The sequence below is a fragment of the Hipposideros armiger genome, unplaced genomic scaffold, assembly GCF_001890085.2.
Source record: "Hipposideros armiger isolate ML-2016 unplaced genomic scaffold, ASM189008v1 scaffold_138, whole genome shotgun sequence".
Classification (NCBI taxonomy): Eukaryota; Metazoa; Chordata; class Mammalia; order Chiroptera; family Hipposideridae; genus Hipposideros; species Hipposideros armiger.
Genome location: NW_017731488.1, coordinates 3,441,041 through 3,452,407, shown reverse-complemented (window position 1 = coordinate 3,452,407; position 11,367 = coordinate 3,441,041). Strand labels below are relative to the sequence as shown.

The 11,367-nt window shown below is 39.2% G+C and overlaps 1 protein-coding gene across 1 annotated transcript in view; it reads right to left on the bottom strand.

The window, feature by feature from the left end:
* The window catches only part of STX12 (syntaxin 12), a 32,813-nt gene that overhangs the window by 18,765 nt on the left and 2,681 nt on the right, over nt 1-11,367 (bottom strand). The window contains exon 2 of the mRNA XM_019650176.1: nt 628-697. Coding sequence (XP_019505721.1) covers nt 628-697 — 70 coding nt within the window. The remainder of the gene's footprint in view (nt 1-627; nt 698-11,367) is intronic.

Sequence of the window (11,367 nt, the reverse complement as noted above, 5' to 3'; positions counted from 1 at the left end):
CCCAGACAGGACTAACATATCCAGAGCTATTTCGCATCTCCCTGGAAAAAGGTCCAAGTAGTAAGTCATTCTCTCACTTCACACTATCTAGGGCAGGAAACAAAGAACATTGTTCAGTACACTTGAAAGATGAAAAATGGAACTTCTAAAAGCAGAAATGGACTCAAGAAGGATGTGATAGAATTACCAGTCCCTACTACCAGTCCACTATTCTCTCACTCAGACTCCCCTTCGGTCATTCTGAATAAATTTTTTTAATATTATATAGGTGGAAATCCAACCAGATTAGATGGTCTCTGCAGACCAGGACTCATCCGTCAACAGGGAGGCTCATTTAGGCAGAATATAGTTTAAGAGAAGGGTTCCCCTCTCTACTTCCCTAAACTATTCTGTTCAACTGCCCAAGGGAAGAAAGTACCCGGAGTTCAAGGGCTTTAAGAGGCAGGGGAGATCACAACCCATTAATATATTTGTTGCCCCTCTTCTAGATCCAGGTATTACCTCATGTCCCAGTGCCTCTCATTCTGACTTCACAGGCCTGACAGTTAAGTTGGCATGCAGCAAGGACATGAAATGTGTCCTCGCAGGGCACTCGTAAAACCCAACCTTGTTTAGGAAGCTACTCACAGATTTTCCTGTAGCTTGGTTGAGTCCTGCTTAGTTCCTAGTTGGCTCATCAAATTCTTTATCTGAGCAGCTGGGGAGAGTGGGGGAAAAAGATTTGTTTAAAAGAAAAATACATTTCATCATGAGCACCCAAATTCTCAGATCACTCGTGTCTCTCCACATCTTGAATAGGTACATGCAACTAATAGAAAACTTGCTATGATCAAAACCTTGGCATATAGTATACATTCCCTTTAAAACGAATTCTGAGGTTTGCCTTTCTCCTATAGAGTAACTGTGTCACTAAGTGGAGGGTGTACTTTTTATTACTCCCAAAGAACTGAATTTTTCCAGATTTCTCATAGCACTGGATAAAAATTTCTTCACCTTTAGAAGGGTCTTAATACCAAACATCAATTCACAACAATAAAAATTTAAATCCACTAGTACACAATTTTTCTCTAGCAAACATTTTTGAAAAAACAATGTACATTTATTATTAGTAACAAGTTACCACTGACTGAGCCCCTCTATATGTCTGGCACTATATTAGGGGCTTTGTATACATTATCTCACTAATTTTCAGAGCATCAATCGGAAGTAGCTATATAGTCATTTTAGAGGTGAGGAAATATATTTAAAGAAGTATCTTACATAAGAGTATGTAATAGAGTGAAATGCTACTTCCTCTGACTCTATTTTAACTGAAGCCTGTATTTTTCCCATGGCCCTCAGGCTAATAGCTCCTGTTATAGATGTGCTAATTATCAGAGGAAATTCTGCTTGAGGCTTGAGTTTTTGGAGGAACAGTCCCTTGCCAAAAGGCGTCTCTCCCAAAGAGGTAGAAAAATATATACAAAATAACGACTGTTTATCAAAGATGTGCAGGAGCCTCAAGACCAAACTCAGATCAGCAGGGACAATGGACCAGGAAGAAAGAGGACCCCTACTGGCACCCAGATGTTTATAGAGTTGTCAGTCACCTCTTGCCCCTCTCATTCTCTCTTCCCCTGACATAAAAGAAGCCTGAATTCTGGACTCACTTAAAGTTGATCTGAGGAAACTCTAAGGCCCCCCTCTTCTCGATTGGGCACCTTCTCAATCAATAAATCTTTCCTTACTCCAAACTCTGACGTTTTTGAATATTGGCCTTTTGAAGCATCAGGCACATGAACTTTTGGATCAGTAACAGGTATACAATAAGTAGCAGGGCAAAATATTCCATCTCAGGTACATACATACCCCTGTTCTTTCAACTGTGTTGTCTATAGTCATATACATGGTTTTGTTAGGTAACTCTCTACCTTTTCCTGGATATTTTGCTAAGACTAGGAATGATCTTGTTTGACTCCTGGATGTTTAAGCCCCTAGCCCTGGATTGGGAAGGCAGAGATCCAGGGGAATCGGTTATGTAACAATAAGGAGGAAGACTCTAACACCAGCCTGGCCAGGAATCTAATACCCCACCCTGTCCGTCACTGATTTCTGCAACAGGAATAGAACCCTTGATTTCTTCTGTGTTCTGCTTTCTATTTTATTTTTCTGGTTGGCCAGGAAGGTGAGGAAGAGTTATTCATTCATTCATTCTTTCATTCATTCACTCATCATTCATTTGTAGAGGTTGGAATTTCGTTGTAGGATTCCTTCCTTCACTTGTATGGTTTTTTGAGAGCATTCACCGTCTTCTCTTACAAGCAGCTGGAGACTAGAACACAATAATAGAGTACTCTTTGCCCAGAGGAAACATGACTATCTTTAAGTTTCACTAGAACTTCAAGAGATAATATAACACAATAGGTATATGGTGCCTTCAGCCAAAATACAGTCTCCTTCATGAGGGCATTTCCTATCCTCTCAGGATTAATGAGCAAAGTTTCACTTGTGAAAGACCAGACCCCTGAATACCTAGTTTAGGGGTAGATGAGGAAGTCAATGTATACTATATCATTTGTATATAATATAGGGGTAATACATATACAATGTTTCCATATCCAATGAGAAAGAAACCTCACTTATTAGAATTTGGCTTCTAAAAATTAATTGTTCCTTATGATAGAATGTTCCTTAACATAAAATTTTGGAGTCACAGTTACAATTTGGTCTCCAAGAGTAGTAAAAAGGCAAGCTAAGGTTTATTAAGTACCATTTATCTTATAAAAATACTAATGTGTTAATAGCCTCTAAGTCTGATAAGAACAATTATTAAGCAAAATTTTCTAATTGGTTACTCTACTCCTAAGTAGAAACTAAACAACATAGTCCTTAGCAGTATATACAAGTTATTTCTCCCTAGCCAAAAACATCATTATATCATGAATGTTACAAAGCAAAATTTCCAAAGTCAAGACATACAGGTTTGTAGCGCTTCAAATTATGATTTTCTTATTTCGAGACCATGTTTTCCTAGCAAAAATGTTATTCTGATTTTATAATGGAAATACAGAATTTGCTTGATTAAAATTTTGCCTTTTGTAGATGCCTGACCACTGCAGTGTACACCTGAAGCTGAATAATGAATGTCAACTATTGGGTCGTTGGAAAAGTCATAACTCATTTTTGCTAGGAAAACATAGAAAAAATACGTCATGACTTTTCCGACAACCCAATATAATTTAATACAAATATAATCATAGGATGTGGAGTACAGCATAGTGAATAGAGTCATTGGAATTGTAACAGCTATATATGATGTTAGAGGGATACTAGATTGGGAGAGGGGTTATCACTTTGTGAGGCGTGTAAATGTCTAGCTATTACATTGTTTTATACACCTGAAACTAAAAAAAAAGGAAAAAAATTTTGCCTTTTGACAAACTTCCCTATAGTGTAACTACTATAATTACTGCATTCTGCTAAGATAGAATGATATAAGATATAACCATTTTTCATTACTAACATGTGAGATTTTTCTTTTTATCTAAGTCAAATAGGAATCAGGATATCACCAAAGCTATCAACTGGCTAGCCATACAAATAATTTATGGAAGATGACATTAGCATTTACTGAGCATTTGCTAAGTGCCACTGAGCTATATACTTTATGTAGTATAATAAAAAATATATATTTGGTCTAAGTCCCCGGTTTCTGGCACAATGTTCCTAAAACCCTTGGGGTTTCCTGAGTGATAGGAGTGTCTTGTTATTCCTAAAAGAGCACCTTTAGAGCACGAGGAGTTTATGCTAATGAGGTGACTCAGGGTGGGATTCCTAGATAGCCTTAGGTTGGGTGGGGCTGATCACCAGAGTGACCAAGTGATTAGAAGGCTGAAAGTTTCAGCCCCACCCACCAACCTCAAGGAAGTGGAATGGTGGGGTGGAGGGGTGCAGCTTAAGCTCTATAAAACTCTTATTAAACTAGATAGATGAGCTTCTGGTTGGTGGAAATACAGGATGTCTTGAGCCCAGAGGTGGCAAGACAGCCCCTTATTACTTACCTTTCCTTAGGCACATCTTCTTCCATCTGGCTATTCCTGAATTATACCCTTTTATAATAAACCTAGTAAGTTAATGTTTTCCTGAGTTCTGTAGGCAGCTCTAGCTCAAACCTGAGGTTATGGAAACCTCGGATTCTGACTTACAACTGGTATGGGGCATAAGGTGGGCAGAGTGAGGAGTGGGGCAGCAGTCTTGTAGGAGGAAGCCCTGAACCTGTGGAATCTAATGCTAACTCCAGGTAGACAGTGTCAGAATTGAGTTGAATTGTAAGACATCAGAGAATCTGATTATTGCTCAGTATTTGGAAAACCCACACATCTAATGGCAGAAATATTGAGACTACAGGAAACACGGGAGGAGGGTTTTTCCTTTACACTAGATAAGCATGATCTTCTCTGATCCCAACAATCCTTTAAATAAGCATTACTATCCCAGTGTTACAGATGGGCACACTGAGGCTAATGAGTGTAGACCAAAATTAATTTTAGACTGTAATAGGAATAAAAGCATTTATTTGAGCAAAAGGAGCTGAAATCCAGGACACATAAATTCAGGAAGCAAGCTAAATTTGCTCCCACAAGACAAAGGAGAAGTCACCTTTTATAGAGAATTTTCCTGCCCACAGTTCCCATGTTGGCTCCTTTCATGTAAATGAGGTTTCCAAAACTGTACAGTTCTGATTGGTCTAAATCATACAGTTCTGACTGGTCAGTACAGATGCAAATGAGGAGATTATTTTCTGGCTTCCCTGCAGTGGTTGACTCAAGTCAGTGTAAACAAGGCGGCATTGAGCAGGAAGCCCAGAGTTCAGTATGAGATTCTTCCCAGTATACCGAGCACTGAGAAGCCCATTGTCAGCAAATGGCCACTAGACTATTAATCATAAAATTTGGGCCCTCAGTTGACCATGGGGAGTTTATCTCAGCAGATAAATTCCTTCTCAGGGTTCACATCAAATGACCTTTTCTTCGTGGAGTCCACGAGTTACAGAACTCATTCATTCTTTCATTCATTCATTCATTCATTCATTCATTCACAGTACCTACTCTACCCTGTTCTATGCTATGGGAGACATTTGCTCTCAAGAAGCTTACATTTTTAAGGAAGAGCTAGATAATATCAAGTAGTGCTAAGTACTATAAAGAAAAATATTTTCAGGCAAGGGCTGGAATGACAGGGAGTGGGGAGAGGGTACTAGTTTATACAGGGTGGACAGAGAAGACTTCTGACAAGGTGACACTGAGCAGAGATCTTAGAGGAAGTGAAAGATCCAGCCTTGCAAATATCTGGAGGAGAAGCTTTCTAGCAGAGAGAGTATTGAGTACAAAGTCCCCAAGGCAAGAGTGCTTGGTGTGATAGAGGAAGAGACAGGAAGCCAGGATGACTAGAGTTGGGAGAGCTGAGAAGTGGCCAAAGTAGAAGGGAGTCAGACGGTATAGAGCCTTGTTAACTAGTGTAATGCCTTTGATTTTAATGAAACAGGAAGTCACTGACGGGTTTTGAGCTGAGTATTGAGTGTCTTTATAACCAGAATTCAAACCCAGGGCTAATTCCAAAGACTATTCTTTATGCCACATTATGTTCTCTCAAAAGGCTGACGCTTACAGGAAACAGAATGTAGTGACACAGGCACACTTCAATTTCCCAGTGTTCCACTTAGCCCCACCCTGTCTATCTGATACCTCCCTAACTTAATAGCTCTCTGGTCTCCATAGGCTGACGTCTTTGCTCTAACCTTTGAGAATATTTCTGTATACTCACCAGAATGCTAGGCACTCAGTGGGTATATAAGTAATTACCAATTGAGTTAGCCTCCCTTTTATATCATGACACTTTCTTAAGGCAGAAGGTATGAGTGAACATGAGCTAGCAATAATGAGAACTCTAAACTAGACCTGACCTGACCACTAACTAGATGTGTGGCACCACTTAAGTCATTTCATGTTGCTGGGTCTCTTTTCAACAACTGTATATGATATTCAGGTTTAACTGCCATATACTGAGTACTATTTGTCATAGTACTTACTAATTGTGAGGATGGGTTTGTTTTTCTCATTAAATCTTTAGAACTCTGGGAAGACTAAACGATCTCTAAATACTCCCACCACTGCTCAATGCTAAAATTCAATAACAATAAAGAAGCTGCAGTCCCAGAGTGTTAGTATGTAACCAAGGAATGTTTTCACAAACCAGAGTTTGGCTTAGGGAGGCTCCACCTACATCCAAATGGAACTGGACTAACTATATGCCTCTGGAGAGCAGGGACCACATTCTACTCATTTTTTGTATTTGCATATCCACACACGTGGGCACACACCCCCCCCCCCTGTAGAAAATAGCTGGTTGAATACAGGATGACACATAAAGGTAGCTCTTACAAATGTTCAAGGAAACAGATCTCATTTTGTTGACTGTCTTTGTAAAGTGCAGCTCTCCTTAGAAACTACAGAGATATGTCAAAGTATCAAGTTATTAATCACCTATCAAAACTTATTAAATACCCTAGAGAGTAATGGGAATTTTATAGAATACAGGAAAAAGATCAATTAAAAATCAGCTGTTTTCTGTGTATTCTCTGCTGAGAACTTTTTTCATATAGACTGGTTTTTTTTACTTCTTTTGTTGAGATTAGCTGAATTTGAGTATTTGTTGGAAGAGTTGGGGAAGTGTGGGGACTTTATAGGATCATTTGCTAGCTAAGCACCAGAATTAATCCAAGCCTCCATCAACTCTTTCTAAATTCCTGAATATTAAGATATTTTCCTAAAAGTTTCCAGCAAGACTCCAGTATCAGATACCCCACATTTCAAATTATAAGGACAGTAGTGTCTAAGTTGACTAAAATGCAAAGCAGCAGAGTTTTTTGCTACTGCCCTCCATAACTACCAACATCAGTTATTTATTCAAAAATAGTGTTTCACAGACCCATTTATTTTACATCTAAGAAATGTATCCCTTAATAAACCTAAAGCACAAAAAGAAATACAATGGGGCCAGCCGAGTGGCGTGCTGCTTAAAAGTTGGCTTGGGAGTGCCAGCTCTGTCTGAGCAGCAGGGCCCCAGTTCGGAGCCCACATGAGGGCCAGTGACACTGCCCTCTACAGCTAAGATGGTGAACAACAGCTCGACCTGGAGCTGGGCTGCCAAGAGTCGATGGCACAGGCTGCAGCCCCTGCTGCAGTGGGCTGCTGTAGGCCACTGTGAGTGGCCGGCAACCAGTGTGAGCGGCCCTGAGGCGCCGTGAAAGGCCATCTAAGGTCCAGCGACCCATCTGCCTCAGCTGGAAGAGCACAATGATCACAATACCAACATCAGCCTGTGAAGCAACGTCCTCCACAACTAGACTGAAGAACAAAAAAGGACAGCAACTTGTCTGTTCCCCTTCCCCGATTCCCCAACACTGTTCCCCTCCAATTCCACAATAAAAATCTTAAAAAAAAAAAAGAAAGAAAGAAATAGAATGTTTACATATACACTTATTTTCACTTGAGTGGACTTAAAATGTCAAAAAATAAAGTGATACTTTTTGAAAGATTTTCATCAAAATGGATCAAATCTAAAAGGATTTTCTGATCAACTTGGTTAATGAGAAAACTATTTTATAATCATTCTAATAAATAAAAAATTTTACTTTAGGTTAATTTGTTACAACATTTTGGATGAAAATAATTGGGTCTCTTCTGTGAAATGCTACATAACCCTGGAAACCAGATGACTAGGTAAAATGTAAAGACAGTCCTTCAGTTCCATAAGGAATTTTTTATTTTTAAAACTAAGCCTCAATTTCTCCTATCACTGATTTTTCATTTTCAAAAGCATGTCCTGACTAAAACTTTTAAAAACTACAAAGCAAATCAATTTATGGTACATTACAGCTAATATCCACACTAGGAACTACTCTAAATTGAACACTCTATGTGCTTTTAGCTGATGTCAACTTTAAGCAGAATCTGAATCTCCAAGTGAACTTTAATCCGAATCAGTCTGGTCATATCAAAAGCAACTGCCATCACACGTGGGAAAAAAATTTCTCTTCATTTGAAAGACTAATGCTCTAAGTCAGTATTTTTTAAAAATATAAATTCAATGAAAAAACATTTACACCAAATGAGAAAATGATAGCCCTATGTGGTGATTATGACAATGAAGTCATTTCGTGTCTTACTCTGAAAATTAGGTTTATATTGTTTTTATATAGCTACAATGAAAAAGACCTGACTTTTTAAAAGTAGCCACTATATTACAATAGTAAAGCTCCAAACTAAACTGAATGTGAGTACTAAATATCAAAGGTATAATCCTCCATTTACTATACCAGTGACAGAATACGTTATGGTTAAGAGCATAGATTCTGAATTACAACCGCCTATGTGTTATTCCTGGTTCCACCACTTCCCAGCGTTGCTATCTTGAGCAAAAGGCTCCACTCCTCTGTGCCTCAGTTTCCTCACCTAAAAAATGAGAATAACAAGCAAACCCTCATGTGGTTGTTGTGAGGATGAAATGAGATAACGTGAAGCTAAATCTAGAAACAGTGTCTGGCACGGAAAATAACTCAATTAAGGATAGCTATTATTATCAAACTCAAAACCAAGAAAAAACGTACTTAGCAATGATAAAATCAATTAAGTACATATTGAATGCCAACTACATATCCATTGCTGTGCCAGGCACCTGTGGCTAACTAAAGAGAAATGTACCATGCATGTCTCTCTATCCCCACAAAATTAATAGTGATCTCTCTAGTTGCAATGACAAAGTCAAAAAGCATACATTAATTAATTAAAGAATACAGAATATAAGTAAATACTAAACTGTGAAAGGAAATTGCTTGAAAATTCAAAAAAAAAAGAATCAAAATGATAGCTAACATTTCCTAAACCTTATGGCACTATTTTGGCATGTTACATAAATTACCTCATTTAATCCTCACAACCCTATGAAGTGGATATTATTATTAACTCCATTTTATAGATGAGAAAATTAATAGGGCAGTAAAGCAATCTGTTACACAGCTAGTTAGAAACAGATCTAGGATTCAAACCCAGGCAGTCTGACTCCTGAGCCTGCTCACCTAACTACTAAACTACAGTGGGGCAGGGGACTCAACCAATAATATCACCACTTACTGAATGTCTACTGTGTGCCAAACACTACACTAAGCACTTTCAAATATCCTATGTTAACAATACTCCTCATTTCACAGATTGGGTAACAGACAGAAAAGGGAAACAGCCTGCCCAACGTTAACAGTACATAGAGGGACAGGGACTCACAGATCTACTAATCCTGAAGCTCATGCCCCTTCTGACTTCCTCGGTCAAAGGCAAATGAAGGCTTAGTTACAAGCAGCGGGACTTAAGTGCAACTCAAAGAATTTGTATAATTTGGATAGCTAGTGCGGGAGGGAAAGATAATAAAGGAGGAGCAGAATGAGCAGAACCTTGCAGCAAAAACCAGTGTTGAGGGATATTAAGAAAGATAGCCTACCCACAGCAAAGGGTGAAGAGAAGTAGAAAATACGGCTAATTTGCGTTAAGATGACAGAGGGTAAAAGCAAGGTGAATGTTAAGATCTGATGCAGCAGACAACACAGAGCCCCTGTAGGCTCTTAAGGAGGTGAATGGTATAATAAAAACAGGATTTTTGACGTGCTGCTGATAGCTGAACTAAAATGGGAACAGAGACGCTTGAGAGTATGCTGTCGGAACACAGATGTTGAGATCATGAAGACTTTAAGAGGATGGCAACAAAATAAAAAGCAAGGGGCAAATATGAAAATAATTTTGAAAGAACAACCCACAGGATTTCATGATAATCAGTTTTAAAAGTTCCACTGCTTTTTAATTTTTTTTAGTAAACAAAATAATATCAATCAATTAGCAACATTAAAGAACAGAAATGCTAGGGCTGGTCAAGTGGCTCAGGTGGTTAAGAGCTCGCTCAAGAGGGTGAGCTCTGAGCAACAGGGTCGCCAGTTCAATTCCTGGCCCAAGCTAAGCTGCCAGTGAGCTGCCAACAGATGGCAGGATGGCTCAGCTAAAAAAAAAAAAAAATTAATTAATTAAAAAATAAAAAATAAAGAACAGAAATGCTGTTCTTTAATCTCTTCAGAGATAACTTGAAGGCTATTAGGTTTTTTTCCTATATTTGCCTCAGCAATACCTGCCCAGACCCTTCGTTCCACAACAGGCAGAGTCAAGTATTTTTCCTGTGTGCCTCACACATACTGATAACAACCCTTTGTCCCAGGCAGTCAACCTTAGCTGTACCTATAACAATCCACACAATGACCTGATGTATTTCAGGCAGATATGCTCAGCAATTCCCAGCCCACATATGTGGCTGAACAGTTAAGAATAAAGAACAGCTATTCTCTACATTCCCAGTGGGTACAGGCCCTTGCAGGGCTAGATGGATGTGGGTATATGTCTGAGCTCACATTCAGACTGTATACTTAGATATGCTGGCCATGTCTTAGAGAGGTTTGGGGAACAGGCACTTGCCTGATAGCACTAACTGGGTGGAAGCAATGTCACCCTACCAATTTCAAATCCCCAGTTCCTCACCAAACAATCCCAAGGGAAGAATTCCAACACTGCCTAGGGTCAATGAGATGTGGTAGGTACCATCCAGTTCAAGGAGAATGAGGCAAGCAGAGTTCCAAGACGGTAGAAAAAACTCATTCATTCAAATCTACTAAATACAATTTATTAAGCATCAAGACCCTTTATGATCTGATCCCTGGCTACCTCCCAGACCTATTTTCTTCCTATGCATCCTTTCTCTAACTGCACTCCATTCAATCACACTAGCCTTCTTGCCATTCTTTGAACACACCAACGTCTTTGCTCCTGCTGTGCCTTCTGCCTAGAAAGCCTTTCCCCAGCTACTCACCTGGCTCTCTTCCTCACTTCATTCGCGTGTCTACTCAAACGTCACCTCCTCAGAAAGGCCTTCCTTGATCAACTTATCTAAAATAGCACACTCACCCTTCTCTCTCTTCTCATTCTCTATAGCACTTACTTACTAGATAGTATTTGCTATGTGTGCATATATGCATACACAAACACACACACACAGACACACACTATCATGGAAGGGATTTTGTCTGTCTTTTTCATCACTCCTCCACCAGCGCACAGCAGGTGCTCAAAGAATATTTGCTGAACAGTAAATGAATAAATCTATCATGTGCTTGGGACTGAGATAAGTACTAGAAATGTAAAGATGAATTAAGTCATGTCCCATGCTTCAAAAGAGCTAACATCAAGCAGGGGAGGTAGATGCACCACAAGAAGACAAAGTTTGACGGCCTCAGGTACT